The sequence below is a fragment of the Myxine glutinosa genome, chromosome 4 (assembly GCF_964187855.1).
Source record: "Myxine glutinosa chromosome 4, kmMyxGlut1.1, whole genome shotgun sequence".
NCBI classification, from domain to species: Eukaryota; Metazoa; Chordata; class Myxini; order Myxiniformes; family Myxinidae; genus Myxine; species Myxine glutinosa.
In genome coordinates this window covers 87,681,149-87,701,849 of record NC_136264.1, presented here as the reverse complement: position 1 = coordinate 87,701,849, position 20,701 = coordinate 87,681,149, and the positions used below count along the sequence as shown (strand labels likewise).

At 45.2% G+C, this 20,701-nt stretch overlaps 1 protein-coding gene across 3 annotated transcripts in view; it reads right to left on the bottom strand.

Annotated features, from left to right (window-relative positions):
* Window positions 1-20,701, bottom strand: part of MZB1 (marginal zone B and B1 cell specific protein) — a 46,835-nt gene that overhangs the window by 2,559 nt on the left and 23,575 nt on the right. The window contains exons 4-5 of one of the 3 annotated variants that reach the window (XR_013623097.1): window positions 12,068-12,653; window positions 9,965-11,239 (exon numbers count right to left, since the gene is read on the bottom strand). The exons of 1 other annotated variant lie outside the window; for it this stretch is intronic. Coding sequence is in view for 1 of the 2 variants with exons in the window: in XM_068099388.2 (XP_067955489.1) it covers window positions 12,473-12,653 (181 nt within the window). In the remaining variant the exon portion in view is untranslated. Of the gene's footprint in view, window positions 1-9,964; window positions 12,654-20,701 lie in introns of those variants that run through there. One more of the 3 variants, XM_068099388.2, reaches the window with a different exon arrangement.

Genomic DNA, 20,701 nt, shown 5'->3' with positions numbered 1-20,701 from the left:
ACGACTTGCCAGTCATGTTGTCTCCCTCTTGCCCGGGATGGAGAGGGCAAGGAGTTGTCAAATAAATAAGTTTCAAAAACAGTAAAGACTGACCTGAGAATGGCAGCTTTGATGGACACTATGGTGGTCAGTGTCCTGTCGTTTGACATGCATTTGGGCGGCCTGGGTCTGGAACTTGGTGGGACATGTGGTCCCCGTGCTGCCAGGTGGGAAGACCCGGGCTTTTACGGACCTCCTCCTGTAGAGCTCTGTCCGTTGAGGATGTGAGAGAGTGAGGTGAAATGGAGGATTTGTGCCATGTGCGGTGGCTTCGGAGTGCATGGCAGCTTTGGTAGGGCGGAGGTCGTGTGGATCGTCTGGGACATGGCCTGGCCTGGCGGCTAGCTGGGTTTCTCCAACCTCGTCATGCTAGGAGTGAGGGCTCAGGATTTGGTGACTCCCTTTATGTCTTGTTATGCCTGCAGGGAACCAAGCTCCGTAAGATCCAGTAATGTGTCGAATACAATAGCTTCATGTGCAGCTTAAGTGGGGGGAGGGGTAGGTGCCCATGGCTTGATGGGTTTTGCCAACTCTAACACGTCGAGGAGGACACAAATGTGTGCACAGAGAGGGAGTCAGGGGGCCCTGTGATTTGGTGAAACTGAGTGGAAGGAGGGCCTGAGAAAATGAGGACCGGTGGCGATGATGCTTGCATGCATATGCATATGCAACACACATGCGCGCACACACACACACACACACACACACACACACACACACACACACACACACACACACACACACACACACACACACACACACACACACACACACACACACACACACACACACACACACAAAAGTTAGATACTTTGAGACATGGAAGGGTTCCGTTCCACCTCCTGAAATCCGCATATTGAGATAACGACCAACCACATACACCAGAAGACACCCTCGCTGCAAAGACACCCCACATAACCTTGCCCAGATCCTGGACCGGCTAAAGCTGAGGGGACACATGGATAAGACATCCGTAACTGATCTAAATGCTATGGTTGGACCGAACTGTTCTCTCAGACAGCTCACAAAGGACACTTATCCGAAACATTCACTTATTTCTGATAAAAAACAAGACCGAAAGTCTAACAGCGGCATAGCCGGGCTTCTTTGATACTTTAGTTGAAAATAGATGTCATGACGTAGCGTGACACAAAACTGCCGCTACTTTAATATACTGAACATCAAAATAAACATCACTTTCATTCTTTGAAATGTGCAACTTTACAAACACGTTTCTTCAATTGTAATGGCTGATTATGTAATGGGAACTTCACTTCAATCACCCGGTTGATCAACAATGGCATGCTTGAGTGGTTCTGTATAGGGATCTTTCCCTTTAAATAATGACCCTCATAATGAAATCATTCTGTCTAACCACGAGAACTTTCATTTACTGCTGTCTATAGTCACTCGAGACCTAGAGGCTTCTGACAGGGAAAACCGGGGAAACAGGGAAACATGACAGGGAATTGCCCAACGTCTTTGTTGCTCCCAGCCTGCAATTTCCAACCTGGCCAGGCGTTACGGTGAAACTGGAACTGTGAATGATGGTCCACGAAGAGGAAGACCATGGGTAACCACCCCAAACCAAGACCGCTGGATTGTGCTGCAGCATCTTCGTGATCATTTCTGCCCTGTGATGCAAACAGCTGCAGTGAAAAAAGGTCGCCATAACAACCGCATCAGTGTCTCTACTGTGCGGCTGTGCTTGAAATCGGGGCCTGCTGGCAAGACGTCCTTCCAGAGGTCCAGTGTTGAACGCAGTGCATCGGCGGAACAAACTAAGATGGTGTCTGCAGCATCGCCGCTGGACACAGCAACAGTGGAGTGCAGTCTTGTTCAGCGATGAGTCCAGATTTTGCCTCCATGCTGTTGATGGGCATCAACGGGTATGGTGCAGAGGTGGGGAAACGTATGCATCATTCTGTATTCGCCAGATCATCGTTAGGGAGGACCCAGTGTGATGGTATGGGCCGGCATTTCCACCCGTTTCAGAACACCTCTGGTCGTCATCGAAGACAATCTCACGAGTCAGCGTTATGTCAATAAAGTTTTGAGACCTCATCTGCTGCCATTTCTCCATGCTCATCCTGACATCGCAGTTTTCCAGCAGGACAACGCTCGACCCCATGCTGCTCGCCTGACTTCCTCCAGGAGACCTTCATGACATTTGTCATGAAAATATCTGTAGAACAAACAAAGAGTGGCACCTGACCTACGGTGAGCGAGTGGTTGAAGGGTTGAACCCATCTCCACACCAACCAGGTTGACTATGCGTTTCCGGAGCCTATCAAGTAAAGATAAGTGGCAGGCTGGTGCTCCAGCCCAAATGTGGCAACAGTACTCCATGAGTATCCGTGGCATCCGTGTCCAGGGTAAATGCCCCGTCACTAGTGGGGTAAGCTAGAAGGGGTGCGGATGTTAGACACCCCTTCAATTTTTGGAAGGCCTCGTGGCACTCCCGTGTCCAATTAAATCGCGTCCCCTTCTCCGTAAGCCGGTGGAGGGGACGGGCCAACTCCGCAAATTTCGCCACAAAGCGCCGGTAGTAGGAGCAGAGTCCCAAAAATCCCCGCACCTCCTTGATGGTACGTGGTGCGGGCCACTCCTCTACCGCTTTAATTTTGTCTGGGTCCGTTTTTACCCCCTCGCGGCCGATCACGTGACCTAGATAGGAGAATTCTGCATGGAGGAGTGGGCAAAAATTTCTCCCAGTAGATGTCAGAGACTGGTAGACAGTTATAAGAAACGCCTACTCGAGGTTGTTTCTGCCAAAGGGGGAAATACCACCTATTAGAGCCAAGGGTGTACTTACTTTTTCCACATGCGAAATTTGCATTTATATTTATTTAAATTATACAATGGACTCCAAAATGTAAATGTTTCATGATATTTGTTATATTATATCACCTTTATCTATCAATATTGTTGAAATGAAGATCAAATAGCTGTATGTTGAAATATGTTGAAAAAGTCAAAACTTTACATGGGGTATACTTTTCTTTTCTTTTTTTTTTCTTTTTTTTGTATACAAGATCGAGGCTCGTGAAAGAGCGAACATTAATCACACAGAAAGACAAACAGACACATAAAACAAATAACATCGGGAGCGGTAGACAAGATGGGGAGAGAGGGGGAAGGACACAAACACAACATTTGAGAGCAGGGACCGAGAGACATGGAGACATCGAGAGATCTGTGGGAGGGAGAGGGCTTTGGGGGGAGGCATGTGAAGGGGGGAGGCATGTGAAGGGGGGGGGGGGGTGGGAGAGGTATAAACATATGGACACTGCCAGGATTTCCAGGAAAGAAGTTGGAATTTCAAACAAGGTGGATCTGGGGTGAATTAGTGGGGGTAGAAAAGATCAAGGTTATGGATCGGGGAAGATAAGAGATGGTGGTGAACAGCTGTTTTAAAGACCTGGAGGGAGGAGAGGGATTGAAGGGAGTGTGGGAGTTTGTTCCACAGGCGGGAGAAAAGAGGAATGAAAGAGTGAAGGTGAGCAGAGAGCCGAGATTTCGGCAGTTTAACCATACTTACTTTTTCACGTGACTAACTGTGCAATTTACATTAATTTCCCATTTTTGCTAACCTAAACTTTTTTCTTAACCTCGAGCAGCCTGACCTGGCCCTTGGGGAACTATAGCCATTGTTGCATGAACAGCATGGCCTGGTTCTTGGGGAACTTTAGCCATTCTTGAATGAACAGCCTGGCCTGGCCCTTGGGGAACTATAGCCATTGTTGCATGAACAGCCGGCCTGGTTCTTGGCCAGATGCCAAATGGAATGGTTACTGAGACTAAAAACATGAAGCATCAGCCAGCCTTTAAAATCCATGGATAATTATAATTCCCTCATCTGGAACTTTGGGTACTCGATACACTGTGGGAGGGAGAGGGGAGCATGGTGGGTGATGTTCTCCCCCCACGCCCCCTCCCTCCTCCCCTCCTCCTCATATTTTTGCCACTGACTCATCAACCACAATAATTGTTTTGAGACCAATGGAGTAAGTAATTGACTTTCCAATGTTGGGCATGGATATCTGGCTACCGCACACCCCTGCTGTACATTTATATAATTGTAAAGATACCCAGATGGATGGTGAAAAAGGCAGTGTCTTGATTTGGCGAGATACTGCAGATCACATAGAGAAACCACACCCTTGTGGTCGGTCAAGGGGTGGTTTTGTTTTTGTGTACAGTCAAGGCTTGTGGAAGAGCTAGAACACTGAGCAGATCAGTATGCTGAATAGAACAAAAGGAACAATCAAGAGAAAGGGGGAAACACCAAGAGTTGAAGGAAAAAATAGAGGGAGACTGACAAGCAATGGGTGTGGGGAGGAATGAGGGGGGGGGGGGGCAGGAGGGGATCCATAGGGTGGATAGGATAGATACAGAAGGAAACTACAAGCAGGGAAAACTGGAAATCTAGAAGGTTGAGGGATTGGGGTGGGATTAACAAGGGTAGAAAAGGTCATAGTTTTGGATTGGGGACAATTTGACATGGTGGTGAACAGCTGTCTTGAAGACCTGGAGAGAAGAATGACATTGAAGAGAATGTGGAAGTTGGTTCCACAGGTGGGAAGAAAAAAAAGAGGACAAATGAATGGTTGTGAGAAGTGATCCTGGATTTTGGTAGTTTCACCAGAAGGGAGTTGATGGTGGACCCTTGGGGAAGGGGGAGGGATGGGAGGAGGACAAAGGATGGAAAGAGCAGAGGGTGCAGGACCAGAAAGGAGGCAGTAGAAGACAGAGAGACCACCGACCTGTCTGCCATGGGAAGGTGATAGACCTATGGATTCAGATTCAGCAAGAGAGATTCCAATGATCTTAAAGGCCTTAGTTTCCAAGGTATCAAGCTAAACAAGGTGTGAGGCAGAGGACCAGCCCATAGAGGAGAGTAGTATTCAATCAAGCTGCAGTTGAAGGCCTTGTAGGTAGATAGAAGTTCAGCTGTGCCATGGAAGGAAGTTCAGATGTGCTAAGGAAGGACACGTACGACACAGGATGCCCATTTGGAAACTGGCTCTGAAAGCCAACATATCTCTGTCGTTATTATGGGTGGGATTTTTCCATAAAGGACAGGCTCCAATATTCTACAGGAGGAGGCTCCCTTGGTACAAATTTCGTGTCCATCGGACTAACAGTTGCAGAGGAAAAAAAAAATCATACTTTTCAGTTGAAGCATTGTACTTGTCGAATTATGACGTCATAATGAAGGCACCGATGGAGTCATCATCATCATATCTTATTCCCCACGGTGAGTACATGAAAATAAGCCTTGTTTAAACTTTTTCCATTGAGCGGTTTGGGAGATATAGAGGTGTAACGTTTTTGCAAGATGGCGTCCATACCATGTGACATATGACGTCATAATTATTAATTTAAAAATTATACAGGAGGCCCTCCTATAGTAAAACTTCGTGTCAATCGGACCAACGGTTGCCGAGAAAACGCATTTTAAAAATGCAGACACCCACGTACGGCACATACGAACCCGAATGCCGGACCCTGCTTTTCGCTTCGTGAGCGCAGGGTAATAAATCTGAACAATTACAATAATATCGTTGAACCACAAGTCAACTCTCTATATTCTCATCATCCTACCTGCACAATTTGGTTGAAGAGGCTTCCAAAAGCAGACCGGTGGCTCCTGAAATGTAACGTTCTCTGAGCAAATGTCACGGAAGAAGGCAAAGGGATTGGAGAAGTGAACGGATTAGAGTGTGAGAGGTCTGCAGCAGGTGTCTTTGATGGAGCCAAACCCCCGGTTAACCGTGCTATGGGTGCTTCAGGGTGAAGGATCTAAACTAAAGCCTTTGTGACATCCAGCATGGGCCGATGGTTACTGATTGGTTGGAGCAAGATGAAAAGCTCAAGCCAAAAGCACAGAAAGCTTTGTAGTGCGACAGATGTGACACGTCAAAGCAATCTCAATTTGTTTCCAATATAAGGATTACTGACATATATATATATATATATAATATATATATATATATACATATATACACATATATATACACATATATATACACATACATACATATACATACATATACATACATACATACATATACATACATATATATATATACATTTCTGTTATTTCAAATTTCTGTTACGTGCTCCTCCCCGACCCCCTGGTCACGGTGTACCTCCGAGCCCCGAGAGGACCCACGGCATAAAAATGTTATTCTGTGTCGAAAATCAATATGGAAACCACACCGATGGTTATCAGCAAACAAATGTTGTAATAAAAATCACACAAGAATAACGATACAACAATGATAATCAAAAGTACACTCAATACATTTTATGATGGTACCATCAGCTAAAGTAAGATAACTCACTGCGCTCCAAGTGAGTGAAAAAGGAACACTCCTCAATGTCTCTATAACTCAAAGGTGATCCCCTCCAGCGAGTGTCAGAGCGAGATCGAATCGAGACCCACACCCCGTTGATGCTGACGAGGCGTAAGCGTAGGCAAAGCGTAGCAAGTCACATGGTCCAAAACCAAAGGCAAACTCGATGTGCACGTTCACAGTTCAATCAGCGAACCGCAGCGTAATCTTCAAACACAGCGTTTGCGCACACACATCCCCGACAGACGACAGGATGGTGAGAAAAGCTAACGCGTTGCAAAAACCTTTTTCGGTGAACGAAGCGCGAGGATCAAAATGGCAGACAGCTCTTACTTGAGACGAAGCGACCCGGCGAGGATTCTTCAGAATCTCCACGCCTAAACCTGACTACGCAGGTTTCTCAATCCTCCAGCGATAACACCTATCGCAGGAAATTCCTTTCAAGGAAACTCAAAGTTCACTCGCGACTTTCGTTCGATAACGCTCGCTACGGAGCTGGAAGCCACGCGTCTTGTCCGACTTCACTCGCCACGCCTTCTCCCTTCTTCTTCCTCTTCTTCCTCCTCGTCGTCGTCCGGTTCCGGTTTAATTTAAAACATTAATTCTTTTTACCTTTTGAAAACAGTTCATAAACAATAAACCTTTGGAAGACAATAATAGTACATAGAATCAGAAATATTTAAAGTGGAGGAAAACCCCAACAACGGAAGTGACGAATCCGTAACACTAACATAATCATAAGACTTTCAACAAACAAAGAAAAAAATACATATTTTGGGGGGCAAACCCCTGTAAACCCCCAAAGGGGCCGATTTTTTAAAATGCCGTGAACAAACTTTAGTCACAACACAACAAATATCATTCAAATATCATTCAAAAAATATCAACAACACAACAAATTCAAGTGTTTACGGACGGACAGGTAACGCGCATTCGCATAAGGTCCCCTGAACTTCGTTCCAGGTGAGCTAATCACTCATTCGACCAGTTTAAATAGAGAAAAGGAGTCATTCTGCTGTTTTGTGTCACTGTGTGTACCGCAATGAGCATGGAGAAAATTTTTTAAAACCAGAGAATGGTCTGAGGAGGTCACCACACAAGATTGGAGACCATGTACAATCTCATGGTTACAATTCCATCTCCAGAGACCTTGATGTTCCCGTGTCTGCCGTACGCAATGTTATCAGGAAGTTTAAGGTCCATGGTACTGAAGCCAACCTCCCTGGACGTGGCCTCAAGAGAAAACTTGATCGAAGATTGCAGTGAAGGATTGTTTGAATGATGAAGAAAGCACCTCGATCAACTGCCAAACAGATTAAAGCTGACCTTCAGACACAAGGTACGACAATTTCAACTCGCACTATCCGTCGCCAACTCGATGCAAGGGGGTTCCATGGTAGGAGACCCAGGAGGACCCCACTGCTATGAAAGCCCGACTGGAGTTTTCCAAAACACACCTGAACAAGTCAAAATCCTTCTGGGAGAATGTCCTGACAGATGAGACCAAATTTGAGCTTTTTACCACACATCATCTCTATGTTTACGGAAAACAAAATGAAGCCTTCAAAGAAAAGAACACCTTCCCCACAGTCAAACATGGAGGAGGTTCAGTGAGCTTTTGGGGTTGCTTTGCTGCCTCTGGCACTGGGTGCCTTGAATGTGTTCATGGCATCATGAAATCAGAAGATTACCAAGGCATTTTGTAGTGCAAATGTTCAACCCAGTGTCAGAAAGCTGTGTCTCCGTCGAAGGTCATGGGTCTTGCAGCAGGACAATGACCCCCAAACACTTCAAAAAATCAACCAGGAATGGTTCAAGACAAGACGCTGGACTGTTCTGAAGTGGCTAGCAATGAGTCCAGATCGAAATCCCATTGAACACCTGTGGGGAGATCTGAAAACAGCAGTTTGGAGAAGGCACCCTTCAAATCTGGGAGAACTGGAACAGTTTGCACAAGAAGAGTGGGCCAAACTGCCAGTAGAGAGATGTAGGAAGCTCATTCATGGCTATAGGAAGCGCTTGACTGCAGTTATTTTGTCCAAAGGCTGTGTTGCCAAATATTAAGTCGAGGGAGTCAATATATTTGGCCACAACTGTGTACATATATATATATATATTTATACATATTGTTGTGGTTTTTAGAACCCTCCACTTTGTAAATATCTGTGATATTCCCTTATAAATAATCCCCTGTAAATATTCCCATTTTTGGTGTAAAGGTCAAAGGTCGCACCCTAGTTAGGCCACGAGCAACACGTAGCACACCATAGGCTTCTTCTTTAGTTATTTCATTAGTATGTGTTTCAGGTAAGGATCTGTTCCCAATAGTTTGACTCTGCGTTGCATTAATCAAATAACCTAGGCCCCTTTTTCCAATCCTATTCATTTTGCGGCTTTACCCTCTCCAAATTGTATTACGCGCCTCTACCAGCCGCAGCCGCCTCAGCGTTCACTGCCTTTTGGTTGTTCCTGCCCGCCGCCATAAGCCACGTGGCAGAGTTGGAGAAGAAGGGAGGAGCGGCCAGGAACGAAGGCGTGGCCCCTCAACGCACCATCAAGGGGTGGACCGGTGAGCGCTCGCGACCACTCAGGGCCGAGGCCAGCTCACCGGTAGGCGTATCCTAAAGGCAAGCGGCTTTATACGCGAGTGGGCAATATAAGCGGCTGCGTGGGACTACTTGGAGAGATGCGCCAGGGCGAGAGAAGGAGTCAAACCTAAGAGAACTGCGAGAGGGAAGCCCTATGATGAAGAACTGCGCAGAGGATCACTTGGAACGATCGTTTGATACGAACTCCCGTTTGGTTTGAGAGCGCTTGGCACGCTATACGCACGCAGCCCCTCGCATTTGTAAGGTCCGGTCGCGCGCCAAAGACACCAGCTGCCTGCCATTCTTCGCGGCGGACCCGGAGCCTGGAACCATCTGCTTGGACCCTTCTCTTCCTTCCCACCACCATCACCCCTTTCGTGTAGGTGTGTTCATGCTGTCTGGGACGTGTTATATAAGAGTGTATAAGGTTGCCCTATGTCCTTTTATTTCCTTCTTTTGTATATTCTTGCCTTTCGTTTCCTCTTTTTATGTAGTTAATAAATCATATTTGTTCTTCCTTCACCCCTCTTATTATTTGGGTTTTCCTCTCATCCAGTCGCTTTAGTCTTTTCCCAATTGAATACCTGTGGCACGATTAGAACCGCTCAGAATCGGGTTAGTTTTATTGCTAACGGCTCGAGCTTCGGATTGCTAAACCGCTCGGCAAAATTCCATCTTGTCCGTGGCTCGGGCAGAAGTAGCGCCCTGCTTTGCGGCGAGGTTGGCGAAGGTATCTGGGACCCCATTGACCAGTCACCCTGGTCAACCTCAACCCCGCAAAGGAGCGCGATATCTTCTAGGACTCGGACGGCCAGTGTAATAGACGAGGGGATTAAACCCCCCTCGGTAAGGGGAGCGCCGTAATCCGAGATCCGTAACAATATATAATATACACATATATACACATATATATATTATATATATATATATATAGATATATTATATGAATGTGCAAGTGACTTTTCTACAATGGAATGAAGCCAAAACAAAAATTTATTGACTTTTGAAAATACTGTACAAATATTTATTATCTGATTATACATGTATTGTACAGTACAAGCAGGGCATTTCTGTTAAAAACAAAAACCTGAATTCCTTAAAATGAGTGTAAACGGTGTAAGAGTGAAGACTCTGCCCTCAATATACACACCGAGCGACTTTGTGTGCTTTCTATTGGCACAATAAATACTCGGCACTGTTTATGATTACAAACATCCATCTTTATTGTTACGGGCCTGTCTGTCTATACAAAGCTGTTCGATGCCCGAGTTCAGCTGCATATAAATTCTGGAATTATTCCTGTCCTGTTCTTGAAAGAAATGGACAACTTGCATTCACATTTGCCAAAGACTGTTTTCGAAGTTATAAAATAATACACAGTGGGCTGGAGCCTGGAAATTACCAAAAATGGACTCTTATCAGGCATCAATGGCTCTGAGCGCTTCAGAAACTAGAAAAAAAATCCAGTTTAACAAAAAAAAAAGTAAGTCAAAAGCTCAACTCCAAGAAAAATGGTGAACGTTAGAAGATCGGCAATATTTCAATTTCGCGATAACCTTAGCTCAATGGTTTTGCGGAAACTGTATTTTGCCAATAAATCTGTCAAAGGCTAAGAAAATGACAAAATTATGCCCATTAAACCTAATTCTTTCATACTAAACCATAAATGTACCAAGTTCACTGAATCTAATCAAATATTAGGCTGTACAGCCTTCAAGTGCCAAAAATTTGAGGTTTTCGGTCAAAGTTTTTGCCGATTTTTGATTATTTACCCATAAAATCGATGTTTTTTCCACCCAAAATTTGCCGCATATCTGTAAAAATTTCAAAATGCCACAAGCCAGATTTACTCCAGTGTATATTTTCTGAAAATATAGGTCTCAGTGCCTTAGAAAATGCATATATTGTGAAATCTGACTTGTGGCAATTAGAAAAAATGAATTTCACACAAAAGTCAATTTTCGAAAATCTATTGCAAGCCGTTTCCGGGGCGTCTATTTCCATTTTAACATTTTCTTGAATAATTTGAGTTTGAATCAAGTTCTAGGGCTAAAATTTCACACTGGGAAGTTTTTTGACCTGGGAAATCCAAAAATGCAATCAGATTTACCCCTAAATCAACCCTTTTCATGTTGCCCAAATGCCCAAATATGGTAATTTGGGCCCAGACCCCTCAAAATCAAAATTTAAAAACAATTTTTTTCTCGTTGTAATAAGCTTAGTAATACGCTTCTAACGAGCCCTCAACCACTATCAGGGGATTCTTTTAAGCCAAGATATACCCGAAAATGTGTTTTGAGCCCGAAATGCCCAAATATGGTAATTTGGGCCCAGACCCCTCAAAATCAAAATTTAAAAACATTTTCCCATTGTAATAAGCTTAGTAATACGCTTCTAACGAGCCCTCAACCACTATCAGGGGATTCTTTTAAGCCAAGATATACCCGAAAATGTGTTTTGAGCCCGAAATGCCCAAATATGGTAATTTGGGCCCAGACCCCTCAAAATCAAAATTTAAAAACAAATTTTTCCCATTGTAATAAGCTTAGTAATACGCTTCTAACGAGCCCTCAACCACTATCAGGGGATTCTTTTAAGCCAAGATATACCCGAAAATGTGTTTTGAGCCCGAAATGCCCAAATATGGTAATTTGGGCCCAGACCCCTCAAAATCAAAATTTAAAAACAAATTTTTTCTCGTTGTAATAAGCTTAGTAATACGCTTCTAACGAGCCCTCAACCACTATCAGGGGATTCTTTTAAGCCAAGATATACCCGAAAATGTGTTTTGAGCCCGAAATGCCCAAATATGGTAATTTGGGCCCAGACCCCTCAAAAATCAAAATTTAAAAACAATTTTTTTCCCATTGTAATAAGCTTAGTAATACGCTTCTAACGAGCCCTCAACCACTATCAGGGGATTCTTTTAAGCCAAGATATACCCGAAAATGTGTTTTGAGCCCGAAATGCCCAAATATGGTAATTTGGGCCCAGACCCCTCAAAAATCAAAATTTAAAAACAAATTTTTTCCCATTGTAATAAGCTTAGTAATACGCTTCTAACGAGCCCTCAACCACTATCAGGGGATTCTTTTAAGCCAAGATATACCCGAAAATGTGTTTTGAGCCCGAAATGCCCAAATATGGTAATTTGGGCCCAGACCCCTCAAAATCAAAATTTAAAAACAAATTTTTTCTCGTTGTAATAAGCTTAGTAATACGCTTCTAACGAGCCCTCAACCACTATCAGGGGATTCTTTTAAGCCAAGATATTGAGATATTTCCAATATTTCACCCTCTCAGCCCACTGTGTAATATATATTTTAAAGCGTAGTTTAAGACAAAGCATTGGTTAAGACGCATCCTCCCATGCATGATCCATTCACCTAACACATTCCTTTAAGCATTTTTTTTGCTTCTTAATTTGCAAAGAATATATGAGCGTGTTTTCCCAGAGCATGTAAATTATAACTGTTCTGTTATTTACAGATCATGATCATGTGTTCCTTTTGCCACTCTCTTGTTCTGTTCCCCTCCCTTGCTACAATTCCCTCCAGCAGTGTAGCAGAGGAAAGAAGCCAAGTTGCCTGGATCTTTCAGGAAAGCCTCATGTAAGTCTTCTTCTCCAATCTCTCCAAGGTAGCCATGACACATCTGCAGCATTCTGTAAGATCATCATTCAACGAAATTTGTAATTACTTTGTGAGCACATCAAGCAGAATGTTTGAAGTCAATGTTTCCTTTGACATGAGGGAAGCAGAGGGTAACTTAAGGTCATTTTGCAAGGTTCACAACAAGTCTGTCCAACCATAGGAAAGCCAAAGTATTGTCGTGTCCCTGGGGTTAAGACCCCAAGAGGACGAATGACCAAAACGAGCTTTACTCCGAGACGTATACCCAACTTGGCGGTATTATCTTTTCGCGCACGTGGGAAGGTTCAAGGCCTTATCTGATCGGAACAGGATAATCCAAACCCACAAACACGAAGATGGGACAGAAAAATCCACAATACAAGGAAAGTAAAATTCGACAAATAATGATTTAATGAAAATAAATGCAAATAACAATGAAAGGTGAGGTAAAAACTAAAATTCCTAAAGGAGGTACTCTTCACTCAGACTCGTATACAAACAAGGGGAAAACGAAAGTAAAAAATAAATTGTTGTTTATAGTACCGGCACTTAGCGTTGTTGTTCAAGCGAGGCCGTCAAATGCAGTTGGCAGCACAAAGGGGCCAGCAGCCGCGCAAGGGAAAGATGCACATGATGGCGTGAAGCTCCTCTCCGTCTCACCACGGACGTGAGGGGATTGCATGTGGCCGGTCCTCTCCTGCTTGTCTCCTTCCGACCGACGCGCCAAGAGCTCCAGAACGTCTTCGCAGGCGCACACGAGGCCAAAAAGCGACTGTTTGCTTGTGTGACTGAGGCAAAAGAATGAGCAAGAACGAGACATCTTCCTCTTCCTCCTCCTTCCACTACCCAAAATTCCACGAACGGACACGGCCCGAAACGCAGTCGTTTACCAAGGCGACCAAGACAAAGGGAAAGAGTGAGCAAAGTGACCATCCCTCATGGGAAGCCAGGACAGAGAGACAGACAGGACAGACAGGACAGACAGGACAAACAGACAGACAGACAGACAGACAGAGAGAGAGAGAGAGAGAGAGCAAGATGGCGTGACCACATCTTTTCCCCTTCACTCTTGAATGTTCCACGATGACGTCACACTCTCTGTCCAATCACCAAGCACTACTGAATCACGAAGGCCGAGGCGTGGCCTCCCCATTACGAGTCGTCGGAGGGGTGGGGGAGAGGCGGAGTCCAATCTCTTTCGGGAATGTTTGGATGACGTCGAAGGCCGTGAGGCGGGGCTTGCGTGCTGATCGGCAAATGTGCTGGGTGTTGGTTAGCCCCGACGGTGTTGTGAGCGAATGAGTCCATTTACAGTGCGATCGTTGTAGTTATTATGGCGGCCCCTTTTTGATGCAATAACAACAAAGGGAAAAATAACAGGGCAATTGCACACTGGGGTTTATCCTTAAGCCCTACCTAATTAGCATATCTCCACCCCTGTATGGAGATACATCGAGGTGGGTTCTTCTTCGATACATCGAGGTGGGTTCTTCTTCTTTGCGACACTCGGAGCATGCTAATTTATACGATTCTGAACTTTAAGGTATTTCTTCATTTACCCCCCACAAACGTAACAGTATATAAATTATTACTCTCATCTGAAAGTTGAGCAATAAATCTCTCTTCCTCCAAAACCTGGAGGAATCTTGTAAAATCCATCGCTGCCGTATGCTCCTCTCAATTCCCTCTATTACCACCAACGGCATCAAAATAAATGACCTTGAATGAATAAATGAATGTTTTCCACCCAAGAAGATCGAAAAGATTTTACATTGCCTTGACATAACCTCTACTTTGCGCCAAAAAAGCATGAATGCCCAAGTTCACAAATCTTGCTCAGCTGAATTAGCACCTCTTCTGTCTGCCTTCTTCTACACCTCTTCCACAGCATCCCAGCCTCCTGGAAGGTGTCAAAACATTACCCCTGTCCGTAAGGAGTGTCAAGACCGATTCACAAAATTACAGACCAATCAGCCTGCTTGCAGTGGAAAGCAGGGGAATGTGATGTATAAATTATCTCGGTATCAAATCACTATTCTCCAATGGTCTGATGATGGATTATCATTTTGGATATCATACTGGTACTCAATGGGGAATATTCTACTCAACACCACATCTTGCCTTTCTGTCCTTTGCCAAACATGTAGCTGACAGAGCGTTGGTCAGTCTTCAGTGTAAAGTGCCTTCCCGTCAGGTAGTGTCTCCAGTGGCGGACAATTTAGATGATAGCCTCAGCTTCCTTTCCGACTGATGCATGACGTTTTTTGGATCCTTGGAGTGTGCGGGAGAAAAAGGCTACTGGACGCCCTCCTGGTTAAGCGTTGTCACAATAGCAAACTCGGATGCGTCGGTCTCAACTTCAAAGGGTATTGACTCGTCGATTGCGTTGACCACTGACTTCAATATCCCGTTTGAGTTGGTGGAAGGTGGTCACAGCTTGGCAGTAACAGTCTTTACCCAGTGTCTTTAAAGCCTGTAGGTATTCATCCAGGGATTCACCGACTTGTTGGCGACACGTAGCAAGAAGGTGGCGTGTGCGAAAATCTCATTCTTCGGCTTTATATACACGACCTTCAGCGTTTCAACGGCGACCTCGTAGGTGACACAGTCCGTGATGATTTTGTAGATCCTTATGGGTACCTGAGGGTAAGCACTACGCAAGTCAATGGTGCTGAAGACGCGATACTGGGCGATCTAATTTACTGTGTCGTCGATACGCGGTAGCGGGTACCCGTCGAGTAGCGTAAATCGGTTGATGGTCTCAGAATAGTCAATCGCGAGCCGTTTCTTGTGGTTTTTGTCTTTAGTTACCATGGCTTGGGCACACCACGGGGACTTACTCGGTTTGATGACTCCTTCGCGTAGTAGCTGCTGAGTTTCTTTCTCGATGAATTTGCGGTCGTCGAAGCTGTACCGAGACCTGGCGGCAATAGGGCAACATTCCATGGTCAGATTGGCAAACAGTTCCGGGGGGGGGGGGGGGGGGGGTCAACGTGTAGTGTGGTCAGTCCGTAGAGAAATAAAGGCAGCAGGTTACTGCCGAATTTCAGTGTGACACTGTCATACTGTTTCTGGAAGTCTTGCCTGAGGATAACGTCTGCGCAGAGCTCGGGGAGTATGGACACTGGACAGTCACACGTCTTAGTAGCTTCGTCCTTTCAGGGTTAAATGTTTGTTTGTTTTTTGTATACAAGATCGAGGCTTGTGTAAGAGTTAACATTCATGACAAAAAAACAAACGGACACATAAGACAAAATAAAGGGAGCGGGAGACAAGATGGGGGAAGAGGGGGGAAGCACACAAGTACAACATTTGAGAGCAGGGACAGCATGAGATCTGTGGGAGGGAGAGGACTTTGGAGGAGGAGGCATGGGAAGGGGGGTGGGAGAGGTAAAAAAAACACATGGACACAGCGAGGACTTCCAGGAAAGAAGTCGGTATTTCAGAAAAGTGGTTCTGGGGTGAATTCACAGGGGTAGAAAAGATCACGGTTTTGGATGGGGGAAGATAAGAGATGGTGGTGCACAGCTCTTTTAAATACCTGCAGGGAGGAGTGGGATTGAAGAGTGAGTGAGTTTGTTCCAGAGGCGGGAGAAAAGGGAAGGAAAGAGTGAAGGTGAATAGAGAGTCTTGATTTTGGCAGTTTCACCAGAAGAGGGTTGCTGGCAGATCTTGTGCGACCTGTAGGAGTATTTGGGGGACAGAGCACAAACAGGGCTGAGGGGGCGAGGCCAGAGAGGAGTCGGTAGAAGACAGAAAGACCACCAACCTGCCTGCGGTGAGTGAGTGAAAGGCCCTCAGAGTTAGCTTCATCGCGGGAGATTCCAATGATTCTGAAAGCTTTGGTTTCAACAGCGTGAAGCCGAGCTAGGTGTGAGGCAGGAGCACCAGCCCAGAGGGGAGAGCAGTATTCCATTGAGCTGCGGATGAAAGCCTTGTATGCGGTGAGGAGCTCAGGTGTGCCAAGGAAGGATTTCGCACGACAGAGGATGCCCAGTCGGCGACTGGCATTGGAGGCCAGCTTGGAAATGTGGTTTTCCCAGGAAAGATCATGGAAGATTGTGAGACCCAAGAGCTTGAGTGACAGAACTTCTTGGAAAGGATTGTTGAGAAAGTAGATGGGAGGGTTGTCCAGATGGGCTTTTCAGAGAGACATAGTAAGAGTGTGAGATTTGTCAGGATTGAAAGACATGTTCCACTTGTTTGACCAGTCTGTGATTTTGTCCAGGACTGCAGAGAGTGAGGAGGCTGCAGACTGCCGATCTGAGGAATGATGTATGGAGCGGCAGAGAGTGGAGTCATCAGCAAAGATATAGAGAGGATTTTCCAGAGAGTTGGAGAGATCATTTATGAAGACCAGAAAAAGCACAGGGCCCAGAACACTGCCTTGGGGAACTCCAGCCTGAACAGGAAGAGGAGATGAGAGAAATCCATTCAGGGCCACACGTTCACTATGACCAGAGAGGAAGTCCGCAAGCCATGCGTGGAGATTTCCATGGATACCATAGGATGAGAGTTTGATGAGCAGAGCGGGGTGCCAGACCATAATCGAAGGCATGTGATATGTCAAGGGAGACAGCTCTAATTTCCTGTTTGACATTGAGGACCTCCATCGATTGTTGAGACAGCAGAAGCAGCATGTCCAGAGTAGAGTGACCTGGTCTGAATCCAAATTGATGATCAGAGATCAAGCCATTGGAGAAGAGGAAGAATTTGATATCTGAAGCAATGATGGATTCCATGACTTTGCTGATAATTGGGAGCAGGCTAATTGGTCTGTTGTTGCAAGGATCTACGTTTGCTTCTTTTTTGTGTAAAGCGGTAATGGTAATGTTGGCTGATTTCCAAGCTGATGGCATATGACCTTGAGCAAAAGAGAGGGTGAAGAGAACAGAGTGAGGGTGTGAAAGAAAGGCAGAGCAGGATTTTAGGACCCGTGGGCTGATGCCGTCTGGTCCAGTTGCAGAATCAGAGTCGAGGATTGACAGAAACTTCTCCCTTTGTCAGGAGAGAAGGACACAGAGTCCAGGAGCAGATGGGTGCGACTGGGTATGGTGGGTACAGAGAGAGACGGGTTTGGGACACACGATTTTGAGGCAAACACAGAGGTAAGGCATTCAGCTTTTTCACGTGCGGAGTCAGCTGTGTAGCCGTTTGAGGTAAGGGAGGGGATGGAGGGGTAACAAACACCAGAAACAGATTTGACAAGACACCACCAGGACTTGGAAGAGGGATACAGGTTTGAGAGTTCACTCTTGAGAGAAGAGAGATATTGTTTTCTGGCTCTCCTGGGGCTTTGTGAAACACACACTTGTTCCGGGCTTTGTGAAAGAAAATGAGATTGCCTTCTGTTGAAATTTTGAATTTCGTTGAAATTGACCATGCAGAATCCAAGCGTCTTCATAGAAAGCGATGCTGAGGCCATAGAGACAGCTTCGCCCGACTGGTAAAACTTTAGCGAATGTTGCCTGACGAGGTGTGGGTGAATAAAGCTTTCCGTACTTCCACTGTCGATGGGACCATTGACTTCAATTCCATTAATGGCAACCTTACAGGTTGCTTTTGATAGCACCGGAGAGATGGCTGCAGATGTCACAGAGGCAAGGGTCAGGCGATTCGCTGGCGCTGAGGTAGAGCCCGTGGCAGCGGCGGCTGGTGACGAATGGCAGACTTTAGCAAAGTGACCCTTCTTCCCGCATTTGTTGCATGTAGCCTCGCGTGCAGGGCACCTTGTACGTGGGTGTTTCAAGTAACCACAGAAGAAGGGATAACCTTTGTGCAGGCATAACCTTTGGGTGTTTATGTACCTTTGTTTGGCCACGCAACATTGTGCTGTTGCAATGATGTTTCTCTCGGCTGAAAAGACAAACTTTTCTTACCATTTATGTGCATCAAAATTAATTCCGTGAATTACAACTGTTAAGGTGTAGGTGCTGCCAAATGAATTTGTTGGGAGATGTGCTTTATGATTTGAGATTACTCTCCCAGAAAAGGTGCCTGGGAAAAAATGTGGAATTTGGCCAGAATTCTGGAATACAATCTACTCTTTACGAAAGACATGGGATAGCAAGTGCTAGCAGATGGAGATATGAGTATAACCATTGTTTTTAAAGGTCAGTGTGATGCAACAACATTTTTGAAAGGTCAATATTACGCACCATGCAATAGCCATGCCAAAAGAGCACCAACATTACAACAGATTATCAGAGGCTGTTAAAATGCTTTCCCCATTTGATATCAGTGTTTGAATTCAATCTGGTTAGCTCACAGGCCAGATGATTACCCATATGAACTTTTCACCCTTTCACTGTGCTGTTCATATACAAGGGTAGTTCTAGTTTGATGTCAGCCTTTTATTCTGAGAAAATGAAAAAATAAAGCAATGTTCATGATACCACCTATTTATCAAGACATTCCACTGCTACACCGACAAACCTATCCCATCGCTATGACATACCTATAAATTTTTGGGATGGGAATGTAGCCATTGGAGGACTGAGACAGCATACTAACCACCCTATGTATATTGTTTGCCACACTTCATTGTGTAACAAGTCAATTGTAGTGCTACATTATTTTCCCAAGTTCAATTAAATCATTAGCTCTGTGGAAATGTAACTCATTGATTGGGACTGGTAACTCATTGATTGGGACTGGTAACGAAGCAGATAGACGATTTCGTAAATGAATGTCAGGAATGTGCACGAACATGGTAATCTCTTGTCCACCTGGTCACAGCCCCAGGCTGGAGCACCCCCCTATTGTTTGGTAAATGGAACTCGCAGCAGGAGGGGAGCGAGCTGGTGCCAGTGAGGCGACCGAGTAACGTTTGCGGAGAACGGATTAGGATTAGCGGAGGAAGGATTAATACTGCGGTGCCCATAAAAGAGTGAACATCTCCTTGACTCATGAGCACTCATCCTCAGAAGCCCTGCCCGACGGAATGAACGCGTACCACGAGTACGGCGCTGCAGAGAAGACATCAGCCACGAAAGAGGGACTATGCGGATAGAGTTACCTGGTCCATTGAGTTAAACAGTAGTTATTTGGTATTGGAATGAAGTGAACAACCAGTTAATAAAGTTGTGATCTTTTGTAAACCTGTGACATCATTGGAGTCTTGAGTCTCACTACACTTCCCCGACAATCTGGAGGCACCGCTGGGATTTCGAGTGGACGTCGCCAAGGTAAGCATGGCGTCTTGGGGATGGTCCATTATGAAATACGAACCTGTGTTTAATTCTGAACATGGTGGAGGATGTGTGTGTGGGGCTTGCCGCGATATAGGTAACATAATCCAAGGAGTGTAAACGTATTTTTATCACGACCGTCCGAGGTAAAAGTCACGGATGGAACGTTTTAAATGATTCTATTATTCGTGTGCTTGCGAGGATGCGTACGTTATACGCTGGGTGTTAAGAGCCTTACTCTGGTCTGCAGGCAAATCGGCTCATGAAGTGCACCATGAGGCGATTTGTTTGCCGGTTCGGTAAGGTCCGTACACGTGTACAATCGTGTACACCCGTTTTCAATTAATAAATAAATAATTTTTTTTCAGTTTTCCCGGCCAATGCACCAGATAGAGAGAAACAGACAGACAGACAGAGAGAGATAGACAGAGAGAGACAGACAGAGAGAGCTAGACAGAGAGAGACAGAAAGTGAGAGAGAGACAGACAGAGAGAGATAGACAGAGAGAGACAAACAGACAGAGAGACAGAGAGAGAGAGACAGAAAGAAAGAGAGAGAGACATAGAGACAGACAGAGATAAAGATGATATTCAGACAGATAGAGAGAGACAGACAGACAGACAGAGAGAGATAGACAGAGAGAGACAGAAAGTGAGAGAGAGACAGACAGAGAGAGATAGACAGAGAGAGACAAACAGACAGAGAGACAGAGAGAGAGAGAGACAGAAAGAAAGAGAGAGAGACATAGAGACAGACAGAGATAAAGATGATATTCAGACAGATAGAGAGAGACAGACAGACAGACAGAGAGAGATAGACAGAGAGAGACAGAAAGTGAGAGAGACAGACAGAGAGAGATAGACAGAGAGAGACAAACAGACAGAGAGACA